This window comes from Alosa alosa, chromosome 19 (genome assembly GCF_017589495.1).
Source record: "Alosa alosa isolate M-15738 ecotype Scorff River chromosome 19, AALO_Geno_1.1, whole genome shotgun sequence".
Classification (NCBI taxonomy): Eukaryota; Metazoa; Chordata; class Actinopteri; order Clupeiformes; family Clupeidae; genus Alosa; species Alosa alosa.
Genome location: NC_063207.1, coordinates 25,694,261 through 25,712,484, shown reverse-complemented (window position 1 = coordinate 25,712,484; position 18,224 = coordinate 25,694,261). Strand labels below are relative to the sequence as shown.

The window sequence follows — 18,224 nt, the reverse complement described above, 5'->3', positions numbered from 1 at the left end:
TGGAGAGTAGAAAGGGGCATGGTGGGTGACGCCTGCTCAGACCTGTCAAGTGATTGTGTGAGGAGTGGCCTGTGGTGGCACCTTGTTGAGGTATCGCTCGTTCATGGCCTTGGCGATGTGCTTGATCTCGCAGCGCTGGTCTGCCTCTCGCTTCTTCTCATTGAGCTTCTCCGCCAGCGTCTCCAGCTCAGTCAGGGCCATCTGCAGCGGGAGGCGGTCAGGGTGTCCCACTGGGGTGTTCTTAAGCATGTCCTGATTGGCGCACACACACGCGCACACACACACACACACACACACACACACACACACACACACACACACACACTTAATCAAATGCATAACAGAACACTAATATCTCTGATTAATATTTTATTTCCTACGGCCCACCATGACACATTATTCTGCACTAGCTCACACAGCTTGCATAAGGGATACATTATGATTCATTACAATCATTCCTCATCAGTGCTAATTAAAGTTTAATCTGTCTGGAAAGACCCTCTCTAGCCTACAGCTAGGAATCCTGTGTTTGCCATGGCCCACCCGGCTCTAGGCCTAGAGCTCCCTCTGCTGGTTGAACAGTGGAAGCCCTGTGTGGCCAGCACAGATGAAGAACAAAGGCACTATGCCTATAATGAGAACAACAGTGTGTGAGGGGCCTGTGCTGAGCCATACCTGCAGCAGGAGGATGAACTGAGGGAACCTCTGGATGGGTTTCATCATGAGGCCATAGAGAGTGACACGGTCAGCGCTGGTCTCCTGGCGGTGCTGGACAAGGGAGACAGGCACACACACATTTTAACTTTTATGGGGGACATAAAGACTCAGCTGATAGGAAGACAGTTTCAGGGCCTTTAATTACTTTACTGAATGGTCATGGTGACTAACTACTGTACACTGAATTAAAAAGAATGTTTATAAATAAGAATGTTACATCGTTAGGTTCAATTTTCTTATGAGTAAAATAAAACATGTATGAACCTTGAGGAAGTCCAGGAAGCTAGGCTTTGTGGCGCATGCTTTCCTGACCACTGCCATGGCCGTGCTGAAGTTGTTCACATACTCCCGGTAGGCATCTAACACCATCGATTTAGAGAACTGCAAAAAAACACCAAAACATATGATGCTGAGGACATTAGCACTTCATGTTCTCATGCCCTCTGACCAGTAGCAGGAGTTTATCAGAGGCTGAAGTGGGGAGTTGTGGGACCTGGGAGTTGGACATAAACAGAGCTGGACTGTTATGAAGTGTGTGGTTTGAGAAGGAGAGAGTGTGGAGAGAGGGATGTTGACAGAGAGAGAGAGAGAGAGAAAGAACCTGCACGGAAAGAGGCAGTGAAAAAGAGAGGTCAGGGAGGATCATGAGACAGAAAGTATCCACATACACACACACACACACACACGCACACGCACACACGCACACACCTGAAATAACAAACAGCAACCAGAGACAGATGCTACTGCAGAGGAGATGTGCTGTGGTCTGAAATGATGGGGTTGCCAGGCAGCAGAGATTTGTGGTGTGGCTGGAAACATGCCTCCCGGAGAGGCGCTACTTTGTGTGGGAGGTGAGCGCTTGAGTGTGAAGGAGGGAGAGAGAGAGAGAGACAGAGAGCGAGTATATATATATATATATATATATATATATATATATATATATATATATATATATATATATATATATATATATATGTATATGTGTGTGTGTGTGTGTGTGTGTGTGTGTGTGAGTGAGTGAGTGAGTGAGTAGGGGTGTGCGATATAATTATTAAAATAATTTAGACTGAATTAATTTCTGCATATCACTTTTCTCAACCTGAGAAGAGTTTGCCCTCCACACACTATCTAGACCAGCTCTGGTACACACATCACATAACCCAGAGGGGGTGGACTGCCTGCACTTACTGAGGCCACAAACACGTCTCCAATCATCTCCAGGCTGTCCCACTCCGACACCCTGCTGGCCAGGGCGATCTGGAACAGGGCGTGGCACTGGAGGATCTCACGCACACGATGGAAGGTCATCTTCTGCTTCCGGTCACTTAGCAACTTGGGCTCAATCTCAGAGAGGGGCTTCTCATATTGCTGTTAAAATGGCAGAAACACAAACCTCTAAATATGGCAACATTGTTAAATACAGTGTGTTAAGGGGCTCTAATAACTTGACAAATTGCTTACAAGTCTTTCAATGTAGAAATAAATAATCAACATCATTTGCTATTAAATAAATGTAGTGAATAATTTATCAGCTTTGGCAAGTGTGCATAAGAACCCTGTTAAAACCCTGTTCTCACACATCTCACCATCTTACCTCTAATATGCGCTTCAGTGCAGCAATATAATTCTTCTCACTTTCTAATATCGATTCAAGAATACACCTCCTCACCACCTGTTGAAATAGTCACACACACACACACACACACACACACACACTCTTATAAAAAAAACTGATGGCTCAGTGCTAACTATTTGTGCCAACGCTATCAAAACTGGTTGGCTGTGTGCAAATCAATGCTGCTCTCTTGAAATGGAGAGAACAGATCGATGGCAATGTGATAGTGGGCCCTGCTGTCCAGACTGTGCCCCGAGCCATTCACTCTCATCACTTACTGATGACCACTAAGTGATACCTCAGCAGTCAGCGCTATTGACAAGGGAATTTCCTCCGAAATTGTAAGCAGAGAGAGAGAGAGGAGAGATAGAGGGGGGGGGGGGGGGGTGGACAAAATCCATTGGTTAAAAAAAGCTACTTCAACACTGCATTACATGTTGTAACCCCATATGCCCTTCTCTCTTGTCAATTTAGAAGCAACTCTAATCAAACACACCTGGTGCTTTATATCAAGCTCATCACACCTGAGAACTGAAGTGAAATAGGTTTCATTAGATCTGAAGCTAGCCTCTCTTAGATGATCTCTCCTGAGAAGTAGGGCTGCTCCTGCTGATGCAATATACCTTCCCAATGTGCTTTGTTATTGGATCTAATCACTAAGCCAATCTAATCTTCTAAAACAAAAATACAATCTTTTCTCCACAAAACATTCAATCCTATTGAGGCTTAAGTTTGCCTGCCCAGGCTTGTATGTGTGAGTGGGTTTGGACATGGTGGGAGTACAGTGTTAGCGTCCAACCTGCTGTTGCGAGAGACCCTCTGGGGCTGGCCCCAACACTGGCTCCACACTCAGGCAGTCCACATCGATGAACATCTCGGCCTCCTCCTCATCGAAGCAGGTCGACTTCCGCTCTGACACACAAGAACGGAGCAGGAGATGAGTCTGGACCTTATGACCTCCCAGCCCAAAAGCAGTAAGCTAAGTTTACTGTTGAAAATAATGCTCTATCACAAAACACTGGGGTAAGCATGTAGTCTTTTAACCACTGGTGACTAGTATACATACATACAGTATAGTAGTCACCAATATGTGTGCACTGTATACAAGTTCTGGTTAAAGTAGTTGTTAATAAACACAGTCTAATGAAATAACAGCTTGTGCAGCCGGTCAGTGGGCGGATGCCCATGATCTCACCGGAGCAGAAGGATTTGGTTCTGATGAAGGATTTGCCCTTCTTCACGGCTGCTTTGGTCTTCTCCAGGCCGTCTTTGGTCCCATCTTTGGCGGCTTTCACCAGCTTCTGCACCTGTTACGCAGCAGAAGACTGGTGAGGGGCAGACACTGGCTGGGGGAGCTCACCCACCACTACTGAGACTGCAGGGCCAGCTGGCAGCTGGTCTAGAGCCCCTGCATGGGTGGGTGTGGGGGTGGGATGTGGGAGAGGAGGCAGGGGCATCGGGGAGGTTATGCAGCGACGACCCACGGAACCCAAGGACACGACAACACAGCAGCTGGGTGAGCAGCTCAACAGTCAGTCACTCAGTGATAACAAAGCAAGTCAAAACTCTGCCTGTCATTTTTGACATGAACTGGTATGGCCCCATATGGTCCAATCAGTAAACTTTATAAAATGCTACAGGCTTCAAGTGTTCAACCCTCTGAAATAACCATTTTCTGGATTATAAAGGAAAATGACATATTCTTCCACACAGCCTTATAATACATTTATATTCTAATATATTTCAGAGGGCAGGTGGGAAAAGATATGATTTCCAGAGGGGTTGAGTCCTTTTGCCAGGCACTAGAGATGACATTTTGGGTCATATTTGGTCAGAAAAAAAAAAGTCTCCATGAAATAAAATATGCATTAGACTTTCCACCATCCATATCCATGTGGACTTTGAGCTGCCTGTAACAGCTGAAAGAGAAGTTGAGGGCAGAATCACATGTGACACAATGACACCTAACAGTGTGGAAAATGAACATTGGCATGCAAAGCATAGAGCAAGGTGCCACAGCCTCTGAGCCCTGTACCGTGAGGATGGAGAAAGGAGGAGCACGTAATGAGGTGAAAGAGCAAAACTGACACAACTATGGACACCCACAAGGATCAGATTTGAGCTTTTGGATCAGAGTAAATGACACCACCTGCACAGATGCGGTTAAAGACATGGAAGGGCATTAAGGTCAGCGGAGGTCTCTGTAGGTACAGTTAATGACACAAGTAAGACACAGTTTAGTTCAGGACTAAGTGGACAGTTAGCCCACCACCGGTCAGGTTTTATAAGGGAGGTCAGAAATCTGAGGTCGGAATGGGGGGAGGGGCGGAGCACAAGCTGTGAGGTCTTGTGTTTAGTCTAGTGGAGTGGGTGGAATGGAAGAGGAAGTGACATCATGGCCGCGGGAATTTACCTTCTGCTCGTGTTTGTGCTTGAGCTGCTGGAGCTCTACCGTGCCCACGGCATTTGCCATGAGATCTTTCATCTTTTTCTCATAGTGTTCTTTCAAACGAGTCAGATCTTGAGAGAGCTGAGTGGAAGCAGAGGTGGAGCGGTTACCAGGCAGCCCTTTGGAAGGCAGGCACAGCCAGAGGACGCTGGTCAAGTCATCCTCCCCAGACAAGCAGATGCACAAAACTACGCCTACACACACACACACACACACACTCTCTATCATTCATTTAAGTAACCACATGCACCACCGCGCCTACATACAGACACACATACACACACGCACACGCACAAACACACACACTCACTTTTGCTCATTTATGCAACCACATGCACGTAACCACGCCCCCCCCCCAACACACACACACACTCACTCACTTATGCTAGGTGACTACGTCTCTATCATTCATAAAAACACACAGGCGTACATACAGAATAAAACATTCCCAACATACAGAGCTCTCATATAGGGCACACAAATACATGTTCAGTTTGCTGCCCTATATAATGAAAGGCAGACCTGCAAGGGCACAAAGCATAGCAAAGCATAACACTGTACAGCTTGTCAGATTGGAACACCGGGGGAACCGCAGGCCTTCAGTTTAGAATCCCAAGCTGTAAAAACAAGCAAGTTCCTTCCAAGAGGAAGACACACAATGTGTGTGTATTATTGCAGGCATTAGACAAGTTCTATTAAGGCAGGCCATGTTCATTTAACATAACACCAGGCTTAATCCTGATCAACTCATCTCTGCTCCAATCTGACTCTCTCCTGCTTTTCTTCATTTGCCACTCCCACTGTGTCACAGAGCACATGGCTCTCTCTCACACACAGACACCAACAGTCACAGTCACACACACACACACACACGCACAGCTGCCCTGGTCCCAAGCCAGTAGATAGAACATTCACTGACTCATGAGTCATTACCCATTGCCAACATTTAATGACTCATCGCTACCTCACGCCCTGCTTTGAGTCAGCGGCCTCAGATTAATTGTTAGTTGTTTGGCAAATTGCACCAGAGGTGGTTGACTGACAACAGGGTTATGAACCTTCAAAGAGAGCTGTTCTACAGTTAACATAGTGTTCACCGCTACCATACTGTTAACAGTGTTGTTATGGCAAGTGGGGATTTCACTGGTAATGCAGACGTCAGCAGATGTGGGCAGCCATGCTGGTCACGATGTCAGCAGTCAGTGCTGGACCTTAGTTGGCCATTCTGTTAGCATTGCAATGTATTTGACACAGATGAGCATGGTGAAGGGAAGGATGACCATGTATTACGTACATGGGTCCGCCGGCTGGGCGTCCGTCTGCGGACGAAGGCGTCGGGGAGGCCGTTCTCGTGGCCTTCGCCATCGCTCAGCTCCTCGTAGCTTTCGAACTCGCTGGAGCTCCAGCCATCCCCCAGCGAGCTGCCCTCGTCCCCCAGCTCCACGTCATCGTAGATCATCTCATCAGGGTCTGGAGGGTGTGTGTGCATGAATGTGTGTGTGTGAGAGAGTGAGTGTGAGAGAGTGAGAGTGAGAGAGAGAGAGAGAGAGAGAATGAGAAGGAGGATAGCTAGGTCATGCAAAATGAAAGCGAATACAGCGGGTGCTAACAAACAGACCAACAGGCAAAGACATTATCAGATTTCTAAGAGTGATTTTCCTGATTAGATAATAATCATTCCCTAAAGTAGAGGGAAACTCCAGTCATATATAAACTTTAACTGTTTACATACACAACAATTTTAATTAAGAAATTGTGGATGCTCAAATCTGAGATGTGAGATGAAAATGTAGCCACTTGAGTCACTAAAGACTGCTGAAGACATAGTGCTAAGAAATGGAAGTGAAAGTAGGGCTCTGACCAAACAACAGCAGACACTTCAAAGAATGGAGGGAAAGTATCAGAGCAACCAACCTGTAGAGTCTGAGTTCTCTCGGGGCACGTCATCATAAATCACCTCATCTGGATCTACGTAAACAAAACAAAAACAAACAAACAACGCTCCATGACTTCTCTTCAAAAGCTCAGCAGGGAAAGAGGGAGACCGACAGTCATGCAGGAGCCAGTGTGTGGTCACTGTGTCTGTGAAGACCAGCGCTGTAGGCTCTGATGGAGAGACCGGACAGAGGCACAGTTCCTCAACAAAAGAAGGAGGAAGTGGGAATGGAAGAAGAAGCATGGGACTTGAGTGGCAGGTGGGTTTACTGGATGTCACGTTTCTGTAGCTCATCATATGGCTTTCGGCTGACGCATGAGTCAGCACAAATTTACCCTACATAGCTTTGTGTTCATTAGTCAGACACAGGGCTTAAAGCACAGAGAAATTGTGTGCCTGAAGTTATCATAGCCACTTTTGACAGACATTAATTGTGCTTTGGATGAGCACAACACTTACTCTCCATCCAAGCAGTGTTTGCAGGATCAGACACCCATTTAGTCAAAGCATCTTCTTCTCTGATGACTGGCTGCTCTTCAGTAAATACGCTGAAAGGAGAAGAGGGGCAGATATGTGAATAATGACATGATTTATGAGCCAGAAATCCATCAGAAATCACCACAGCAATATCAGGACTGCGCAATTACAGTGACATATTCGGTAGTTAAGATCACCCGTACATACTCCTTATACACTCACCTATCACCAGATGCATTTCCTGTGCCCACCACAGTAACTGCAAAGACAATGAAGGGAAATTCTTTAAAATGGGAGTTAATCATAGCACAGTACTTGGAAGGGCATGGTTGCATTCTCACACAGTTACCACTAGGGGTCAGCACCAGATTTTTGCATAATATCTTTGCATAATACTTCCATTGCAATTCAAATGTCAAAAGGAAGACCAAATGACTGAGCACAGCTGATGTGCACTTAAGCCTGAAGTTAAACTCAGTCCAACATGGAATGATATATGACATCTACTGATCATAAGCTCATACATACTGTCTCAAATGTTGTGAAAGCATTCATTCATTAAACCCAAAAGTCATGAAATGAACGTTGTTTAATCTGGAACTAAAATGAGTTCTCCCCTCAGACTGTGGTATCTGCATAATGACATGCCATTTTCTCCCCAGACTAGCCAAGCCACACATCTGGAGTGAGCTTCTGTGACAGCCTGGAGAAAACAGGAAAATCACCACGGCCAAAGAGGGGCTAAATATAGTGGTCACTTCCTCATGGAAACGCAGCAGAGGCAAAAGAGAGAGAAAAAAGAGAGAGAGAGAGAGAGAGAGAGAGAGAGAGAGAGAAGAGAAGAGATGGGGAAACAATAGCACATGAAGAATGAGAAGAAGGAAGAGGGGTGAAGAGGAGAAGAGAACTGGGATGACAAAATGAAAAGGTACAAGAGAAACAGAGGGACATGAGCAACACTGTTACCATCTTCATCCATGGAGAGGTGTCTGATGATGACAGGGGTGGTGTAGGCTGGCGTGATCATAGGCACGTTGGAGGGCACGGCATAGCCGCAGGGCACGGGCACAGAGTAGCCAGAGGGCACACCAGGGCTGCTGGCCACCTCCTGGGTCTCCGGCTCCTTCTCGGCAACGGGAGAGGAAGAGGCGGGCACTGAGGGCTGCGTCTGTGGCTGCTGCAGCTGCGGTTGGAAGGGCGTGATGTCAATCACGGAGTAAGGGTTGACCTTCCCCTGGGAGGTGCCCCGGGGCACTGCGGGGGGAGGGCCGGCAGCCTGGCTGGACATTCCTTCATCTGAGGGGGTCAGAGCACAACACCGCTTCTGTTCAGTCCTGCATGAATTGCTGAAAGTGGGCCCTTGCATATTCCATAAGAAGACCCTCGTGGGCACATGCATGGCCCATAAGAGGACCCTTAGAGGGCACAGCAACCCTCCAGGGAGACCGATTTGGATGAGATACAGGTTTTTAAAAGGTCATCTGAGGATGCATTCCCCTGTGAGCGTTTAGCCTAGTAGACATATCAGATAGCTTGTTATTGCTGGTCTCCTGTGTGTCCTGCTTCAAACTACACCGAATGATTCACTGAGTCATGAGTCACTGCTGAAGCGGCAGACATCGCTGCTTTCATCAGGCCCTCTCTCTTAAGCCCAGCAGTTAGTTTTGGAGAGGGGCAGATAACATGTTTGTTTTTGAGTCTCCGACTCAGTGCCTCTGTTGCAGTGCTGCTCTGGCTGATCAAAATCAGCCCCTACACGCCCCTGTGCAAGAGCTCACAAAAGCACACTTCAGACAGGCGGGGGACAGGCGGCCAAACACAGCCAGGCAGCGGAGCGGCGCCTGGGCTAGGAGTGGGGCGAGAGTGGCTCTTGACCTCAAGTGGAGGAGGAGAGAGAGAGAGAGAGAGAGAGAGAGAGAGAGAGAGATAGAGAGAGAGAAGCAGATGAAGGAGAAGAGGAGAGGAGAGATGAAGGGGCGGGGTGGGGTGGGGTGTTGTGGTCACCCACAGCTGCCAGTGATGGCCGACAGAGCCGCAGGTTTTAAAACAGCTCCAGAGGGAGGCCAGATTACAAATAGCAAACACACGGCCTGATTTACAGGCCAAACAACGTGCTTGGTGAGATTTCAGAGATCTCACTCAAAGTGTTGTGGGTGATAGAGGCTCCCATTAACAGCATGACTGATGCCATCTGTAGTCTTATGAGAAATGAGATGATGGCTTAGCCAGAGCTCATATAAAAAGACGGTATGGATTCTGCCTGACATATGCTGCATTAATAATGAATGACTATCAATCATCACAGAAAATATGTTCAGCTTCTCTCCTGGCACTGGAGTGGCAAAGAAATCCACAGAGACAAAATGTATAGGAGCCAACAAACTAGCTGTTAAAACAAACATTACAAATCAAGTCACTATAGCAATTAATTATATTATAAAGTAATTATAATATTCTCCATAGTAACCCATTGAATCAGTAGATGTGTTTTGAGGTTTTCTGTTCTGTTCAAAGTACACATGCAAAGTATACCAATAATATCAACTGTGATAACTAGGAATATCTAGGAATAATATTGTTCAAGCACACATACAGTACATGTCTGGCCCAAACAGACCAGGAGCATCAACAGCAGAGCTCCACGCACCTTTCTGTCCAGCATCTAGAGTGGGAGTAGCAGCAGCAGCAGCATCCTCTGGGGGTGGAGGTAAGTCAGTCTCTGGGGCAGGTGTATTAGGGGGTGGAGGCTCTTCCTGGCGAGGTGGGGGTAACGGAGCCTCCAAAGCAGCAGATGAGGGGGCAGGGGTGGCAAGGTTAGTGGTTATGGTGCTGAGGGCTTCACAGCTCTCTTCAGGGGGTGGAGGAGGGAAGCCTGCATCTGTGGTTGTGGTTGGGGTGGTGTTGGTTGGAGCCTGGCTGGCCTCAGGAGTGGGGTTTGGAGCTGCAGCCCCAGGTAGAGGAGGGCACTCACCTCCCAGCGTGCCCTGATCTGAGTAGTCGGGTGCAGGAGGGGCAGGAGGAGGGCGATCGGCCTCTGGGATGTCGTCGCCGCTATCGTCAAAGTCAAACAGTTCACCCTCATCTTCGTCGTCTAACGCCATGTCCTCCGCTAACACTGACAAGGAGACAGGAGAGAGGAAGAGTGAGGAAGAGTGTAGAAAAGAGGAGAAGAAAGTCAGACTGTATAACATTTTGTGGCAGGAAATGTAGAGTGTTAACTTGGCAAACTTGGCATCCTCCCTGACAGAGATGGCATGGAATGTCAGCAAGTTTAAACTTAGGCACAAACTTGCCCTACCATGGGATGACTAACAAAAAAAAGCACCCAGGACAAAACATCTTTTAACCCAGAAGTTGTTCAAATGGTCTATATTTATGACTGCTTGAACTGCACTAACTGACCCCTGTTGCTCTTCAAAGACCTTCACTTATTTATGGCTTCGGGTGTGCTGAGGACCCCTCCAGCAAGTATAGACTGAATGACTTCTAACAACAGAAGGTCTGTTATTATCTATTCAAAAGGGTTGAAGTTTTGCACCCTGACCTTGAGTGAAAAGGAAATGTGTATAAATATAATAAAACACATAATTAAATTCAATGCATACCAGTGTACACAGTGTTGTTGAGGATGTATTTTTACAGGATGCGAACATGGGGGATTTCTAACACCAGAGTTCAGACAACTTCAGAGACATTCATTTGAATTCAGTTACTGTAACAAGAACACGAGGATCACATCCACACAACTGGGGGACAGATGAAAGAGAGTGGCTCAGGAAAAAGAGGAAATGCAATCAAGGAGACAGGAAGCCCATTCCTCGCACCTCCCTGTGACCAGGAACACGCCACATTGTCCCATGATGCTCTCTGTCCCCAAAGCTCTCCATGCCTACTGTTCTACCAGATAACCCTCTCTAAACTGGGTCATACATTCGTCTGACAGATGTTACTATTCATCTTACCACAAGCCACAAAGAACAACACTCAGTTCAACAGAAATTTATGAGAAATTTCCAAAGGACAGTCAAATATGCTACCACTTTAACCAAGTTTGCATGAGAATACATTTTACTAAAAAATTAAACAAAGTCAGGAAGGTTTATCCTTGACCATGTTAATGTTGCACCACTCCACCAAACAAACATCAACAAATGGACAAAGATCTATACAAATCCATGTACACTACTAAGTTGTGGGGATATAAAAAACAAGTTTCTCCAGTAGGGGTATTGATAGTCAGCTGAAAAGCCTGTGAAACTGGAGTAAAGGAGGGTGGGGGCAGGCTAGCAGAAGGCCACAAAGGAGCAGGGCCTCCTGCAACCCCAGGACACACTCAGGCCTGTGCGATCACTCCTATGAAGAGTGCAAAAGGAATGCGCCACTCTCCATTCACTCTCCCCACCCTTCTCCTCCAGTTCCCCTTGCTCCCACTACACCGCTCCCCTACAATAAGACCTGTTTTTGGGGGTTGAGGGGGTGTAAGTGGTGGGGTGGTGGTTCAGGAAGCACTGTGCTTCCAGCCGCGCCGGGTGTTATCTCCTTAAGTCAACAAAGCTTAGTGCCGGGGCTGGCACATCTCTGCCCTCTGGAATACCGCAGATTCCAAGCGCCGGCGAAACAACGGTGTTCCTGGCAGCCTTCAGGCCACTAGGGCCCAATATCCTGACCATTCGATCACAAACAAGCGAATATTCCATGTTTGGGGCGAGGGGGGGGCAGTCTAATTTCCTGCTGCTGTGAGTCATCTGTTGTTTCCACGTGGCCCTAACATTCATGGTGGGATCATGCAATGTGGAACTGTAATACAATCTGCTACAATACAATATAAATATATAGCACATTCCAAAGGGGGAACAGAATACAGGAAGAAAGGGTTCCTTTACCAAATCCTCTTTTCCTTCATGCAATCAAAACCTGCACAAGGAATCTTTAGCTTGAAGATAAATGTAGGACTAGTTAATGGGAGATAAAAGTGCCATTCAAAACATCCCAACATCTTGACAGTACCTTGATCCAAGCAAGGTAGTGTCAGACATTGTGCGTGTCACCTCTTGTGCAAAGTCTTTTCATGTACTCCCCCTTGAAGGCTATGCTGCCTGGTGCCCCTTTCCAACCAACCATCTCAACCTACTGCACTAGCCCTGCCCCTCATAGCTCATCGCTATCTGTCCACCAGATCGCCGGTACCAGATTCAGGATGCACCTCAGCAATGTGACCCCTTTAAATCAGCTGCACTGACACTTTGTGGTAGTGGTGGTGGTGGTGGTGGTGGGCGGTTCTCTCCAGGCTCTCATGCCCACAGGCCAGCCCCTGTGCAGGAGATTCCAGCCTGGGCTTCTCATGAGCAACAACAGCTCTCTGACAGACTGCTCCGGTGAGGAACAGAAAAGCAAAGAAAGAGAATACCAAAAGGTGACACAGTGAGGTGCAGGGATAGAGAGAGATAAAAAAAGACAGAGAGCGGCAAAGTTGGCAGAAACAGAGAGCAGTGAAAAGGAGCGAGACGGGAAACTAAATAAAGATACGTGGCCCATCTGAATCACACTGGAGAGCCTGGAGAGCCAAGAAGGAGCTTATCAGCTGCTATCTGCTCTAATGAAGAGCTGGGAGGAGAGATAAGGCACACGCTCACAAGAGACCAGAGAGAGAGAGAGAGAGAGAGAGAGAGAGAGAGTTTCCACTGAATCTCGTCACGTCACAGCAGGAGGAGCACTGATTAGAGAGCTAAATATGCACCACACATTCTCCAGAAAGCCTGAGGCACACACACACACACACACACACACACACACACACACACACACACACGGTTTTGAAACACGGGTGAGGGTATTGATGACAAGACACAAAACATGAAACACACCAAATACCAAAACACTGAGCAACTGGACAAGTTCTGTTAATCACTCTGTGAATCCAATCCAAACTGAATCAAGCCTATGCAGTAGAGCTACAGATACAGAGGGTGCCAGCATGCAGTGGCATTGTTTCTGGCCTGCTGGGGGAGATCTAAACATGTGCCATGCGGACGGGTTGGTGAGGTGCAGATGGTAGTGTTAGCCGTGAGCCCCCTGTGAGAGCGGGACCCCGTGCTCAGCACACTCACACACACACACACACACAGACACGCACACACACAGGGCTGGATTGTCCCCGGCGGGTGGCCATTGTCGATTCATAACCACAATATAGATTCTGTTCTACTGGCTCGCTGCTCATGCTGGGAACGAGCATGCAGGCAAATTAGTCACCGGGGTCACTTCGTGCACTGGCATTGCTGTGGTTCATATGCACCCCCCCCCCCCTTCTGAGTTCCTCTTTCTCCTCTTTCTCAGTGTCTCTCTTTCAAGGTTTCTTCACTGCTCACCCAATCCCCATATCAGCCTATCTGTGGTCCAAAAAAAAACAAAAAATGTTCCACTTCCACAAGCAACCATTCACTGTCGAGGAATCTGCTCTTCTCATGTCTACTTCTGTCTCCTTCTCTCCCTCTCCCTCCCACTGTTTCTAGCTCTCTTTCTGTTTTCTTTCTCCCTCTCTCCCTCCGTTTCCTTCTCTCTCTCTCTCCCCCCCTCTCTTTGGGTGACGCAGCAGCACTGAAGGGAGCTGAAGCTGCGGTGTTCTGGCTCTTGCTCTGCATTTCTTCTTCTCCTCCTCCTCCTCCTCCTCCTCTCTCTCGCACTCTCTGCTCCCTCGCTTCACATCCCACACGCTCCTCAGTGGCCGGGGAGTGGAATGTGTTGACGCTCGCATCTCTTCTTTAGTCTCTTTCTCTGTTTCACTTTTGTGTTCTTTAGGCTCTCCCTGTACTTCCGACGTGAGTCACACATACACACATCTTTACACACACACCTTCATTCATAGCCTTATTCAGGTTTCCATAATGTCTCTACATGCAAAAGTAACAAGGTGAGCAAGCTGGATGATACCACACCCCTTCACTTTGCTTGAAGACATAGTATTTGCAAGCAGAGGCAGGAATAACGCACAGGCTTAACTGAAATCATGCTAGCAGCACAACAACTTCACCTCTTGTAGGACAAACACCAACATGGGGAATTTTTCGATTGGGGAAAATAAACTATTTTAAGAATCACACTTCACAAAATGACTCAGGAAAAAAAAAAGTCTGTTCATGTAAACAAACTAAGAGAAAGTAAGTGTGAATTCTGAGCGCGCAGCTGAGAGTCGGCGTCAGAGCGGAGGTGTGTGGAGGCCTACTTTCGGGAGGCGGCGGAGGGAACTCCTCCACGTCCATGCTGCTCAGGGTGCGGGGGAGCGAGGAGACTGCTTCAGTCTGCGGTCTGCTTTAGGCCCACACACGGTCCTAGAGTGGAGGAGGAGAAAGGAGAGGAGATGAGTTGAGGACCACACCCACACATCTAGGCAGTTTGTATGCACAAGCCACAGACTCTTGTAGCCCATGTTTGTTGACAAGTCAAACAATGCTCAGTTATGTAGTTAAACAATGTGGTCAAAGAATGGCTGTGAATGGGTGATAAAAGAACACCTGCAATTTCTCTTTTTGTTAAACACAAAGATGACCAAAACAAACATAGTGCAAAGCCTTTCGTCTGCTTGACTGATGAGCATCTCTGCTGTGGCTAATTAGAACACATTGCGAAACAAAAGCACAAAGAGAAAACAGTACCACCCATGGAATGCTGAGCGAAGCTTTTGTTGTGGTCAGAGACATTGATTGATTAAGCAAGAAACATCCCCATTATTCCCTAACGCATGCCTAGGGGCCATCAGCTATTGTATTTTCCCATCAAGGCAGATGGGCCTGCACAGCGCCAGGGCGTTTTTCACTACTCGAGACAGGCCAATATGGAGTCCCCAGTCCTTCATATTACTGTTTCATTACTTTTTAATGACAGCATCCCACATTGGAATGGCATGCTCATTATGGAGTCTGTGGCCTGGACACCCTCTGCATGTGTTTACTCACAGTCTAGAAGCAGTCTCTCCACTGAGTGGCAGTAGCACAACTTGGGGACGACTTCACCGCAAGGGCTAATTATTTTCTGAGCCATCGGGTCCGAGTCACCTCCTCGGCCTGGTCAGTAATTCAGAACATGCTAAAGACTTCTCTCAGAATCTGCTACCTATGCGCCATTAACCTGTGAGAGGGAGGCTTATTGATTCAGTGGTCAATGATCAACCTGGTTTGGCCAGTAAAACGCCTTGTGATCAGTCAGGTGGCAACTCATTCATAAACATGAGCTGAGTTTTTTTTTTTAAAAAAGGCTCAGATTAGAGGCACTGCTTCAGTAGATCTCAATGAGACATGGGCAAACACCGCCCCCCCTCTCTCACACTCACACACACACACACACATTCCACACATAAACTCCACATCTTATCCTCTTCCACAAATTGTGTGTAATCCGTCTAAAACGCTTTCGGAAAAACAACATACAATACATGTAGAGACACGAGGAGGCTCCCTCCGCCTCCATAGGAAAGTTAGATTCTCTGGAGCCCTTTACTGTGCTGTATGGAGGGAGAAGTGTGAAATAAATATATAACACTGAGCATAGGACAAGGAAGAGTTTGTGGGCCAATGATGTCATTGCATAGAATAAGAGGCTCTTTGTGGCGAGGGGACATGTTGTGTACATGAGGGTGAGCGGCCGGCCCGTGCGCGAGAGCAGCGCTCTGCTGGAGAGCTGAAGGACAGCAGGCCCAGAGGAGCAGGCAGGGGAAGACAAGCCTCTGGCACGTGAAGACACGCAGCACAATACTCGACGTCTGTTACCGCTGACCCCTATGGTCCACTCCAGCTATCAGAGAGACAGAAGGGTCTACACAGACAGAGGCAGCAGCCTGCAGTGGGACAATACTCGAACAATGCAAAAAGACAATACGGAAGGAATGAGAGAGAGAGAGAGAGAGAGAGAGACACTGAGCCAAAAGATAATGCCTTATGAGGGCTGAAAGCTTGTTTTGTCTGCCGCAATGCCAAATCTGGGTGGACATAATTGTCTTTGTGGTGCACACCCTGGGTGTAGTGTAGTGTATGGGAGCAGTCAGGCAGAGACCTAACACAACATGTCTTCAAAGTGAAGCCAGGCTCCTTCCCTTTCACGCTTCATTTCCCATGAATCATTTTGGGATATTTCTTCTGGGATCTATTACACTGAGCAACCAATGAATTTATCTTTACTGTTATGAATTTCTCATTTCAATACCCTTGTTGGTTTATATCGTTGTATGTATTCCTGAGGCTATTGCAGCTGCAGAGTGGGGAGGAGGGGTGTTGTAATGATCAAGGGAACACCTGCCAGTCAGCCCATAAAGGAGGACATGAAGGACGTCCAGTGTGACTGACAAATGACCCATCAGCCCACTCCTGTGCTGCTCTGTCCACTTCTGCTGTGGGAGCGGAAGGATGGAGGATGGGAGGGGAGAGGAAACCCAGGAATCAGGTGTTCCTGTGTGTGTGTGTGTGACAAAGAGAGAGAGAGGTGTGTGTGTGTGTGTGTGTGTGTGTGTGTGTGTGTCTGTGTGTGTGGCAGAGAGAGGGGGGGAGGGAGTGTGTGTGTGTGTGAGAGAGAGAGAGAAAATCTGTCAGTGTGTTTACAGTGTGTATAGGATCCCTGTTATCTTGGGTACTGAAAGATGAGGGCTTTGCAAAACATACATCATGTGCACTGTATCTCACTGGAGTCTCACATTACTGCTAAAGAGTTTAGATTCTCAAAACTTACAACCAACTGCACTTGTACTGTACTGTACAGCTAATTATGTACACCAATGCTCTGACCTAACACAATCATTTCCTGCATGTCACACCAAAGTCACAAGAAGATGAGGACACTTTCCCTTAGGAGACTCTGTGACGTAAATGGTTGAGAAAATGAGTTAAGTTACTATGGAGGAGACATACATGTTACACAGTACACTACAATAGTTTTGGTCCCTGTTAACCAAAATCAGATTTTTGCCCACACAGTAAAGACCAATTCACACCAAGAACGATAACAATAACTATAAATAAATATCGTTTTCGTTAATATGAATGACGACGTTCACACATAAACTATAATGATAACGACATGAAGAACGATATCGTTGGGGATCACTTTCAGAGCGATTTTCAGAACGATAAAAAGCTAATAGCCAATCAGAACCCATCTAATTTTAACCGTCACATTTATTAACACAAGGAGAGACTTTGTTCATCATTGTTCAGTGTGAACGCTTTTATCGTTATGGTTATAGTTATTGTTATCGTTCTTGGTGTGAATAGGCCTTAAGTCAGATTTTGAAGATTTTTTATCGTTATGGTTATAGTTATTGTTATCGTTCTTGGTGTGAATAGGCCTCAAGTCAGATTTTGAAGCCTAATTTAACATACTTGTCAATGTTTTAATTAATTTAGGTTTTTCTGAGTGGTTAATGGCACCCTTTTCTGTGATGTGACAAACTCAAAACAAATATTTATTTCTGGTTTACATAGACTTTTGTGCAATACACACACACACACACCCAGAGAGAGAGAAATAGAGACTATTTTGTAAAACTGAGTAGGAATTTAAATTCTCCACTTTTCTCTTTCCGTCTCTCTCTCTCTCTCTCTATCTAGCTCTCTCCTGAAATTCCTCAGTTCCAGCTCTGTGCTGTGGGGTGACTGCTGCTCTGACACCACAGGGATGAAAGGAAGCGGCCCAGCCTGATGACAGACTCGGCCAAGCGTGTCATTACAAGTCTGCAATGCAGCGCTGCCCCCCCTCTCTCTCTCTCCGTCTTTCTTTCTCTCCTTCTTTGTCATGCAATGCAGGAAACATTCAATTAGGGCTCTCTGCTAATATATTACACTTGTTGCTCGCTGTATTCAAAACAGTTGGTCATGAATGCCAGCTGACACAGTTCAGTGTGTATGTGTGTTACTACACAGTCATGTGATCACACTGACCCAAAGGGAGGGCATCCTCTCAGGAGGGAGTCCATGGAACATGTGGAAGATTTGTTTGTGTGCCGCGTAACATGTTTGACAGGTAGGGGAACTGGCGAGAAGAGAGAG

The 18,224-nt window shown here is 46.9% G+C and overlaps 1 protein-coding gene across 3 annotated transcripts in view; it reads right to left on the bottom strand.

Moving 5' to 3' along the window:
- The window catches only part of arhgef10 (Rho guanine nucleotide exchange factor (GEF) 10), a 54,313-nt gene that overhangs the window by 30,220 nt on the left and 5,869 nt on the right, over positions 1-18,224 (bottom strand). Inside the window, exons 2-16 of one of the 3 annotated variants that reach the window (XM_048227406.1) lie at positions 14,417-14,522; positions 9,842-10,309; positions 8,161-8,490; positions 7,417-7,453; positions 7,177-7,265; positions 6,696-6,749; positions 6,076-6,251; positions 4,746-4,862; positions 3,528-3,639; positions 3,132-3,244; positions 2,312-2,389; positions 1,906-2,085; positions 982-1,098; positions 676-768; positions 82-252 (exon numbers count right to left, since the gene is read on the bottom strand). In XM_048227406.1, the coding sequence (XP_048083363.1) occupies positions 82-252; positions 676-768; positions 982-1,098; positions 1,906-2,085; positions 2,312-2,389; positions 3,132-3,244; positions 3,528-3,639; positions 4,746-4,862; positions 6,076-6,251; positions 6,696-6,749; positions 7,177-7,265; positions 7,417-7,453; positions 8,161-8,490; positions 9,842-10,309; positions 14,417-14,453 (2,172 nt within the window). In that variant the 5' untranslated portion in view covers positions 14,454-14,522. The remainder of the gene's footprint in view (positions 1-81; positions 253-675; positions 769-981; positions 1,099-1,905; positions 2,086-2,311; positions 2,390-3,131; positions 3,245-3,527; positions 3,640-4,745; positions 4,863-6,075; positions 6,252-6,695; positions 6,750-7,176; positions 7,266-7,416; positions 7,454-8,160; positions 8,491-9,841; positions 10,310-14,416; positions 14,523-18,224) is intronic. The other 2 variants (XM_048227408.1, XM_048227407.1) reach the window with 2 other exon arrangements.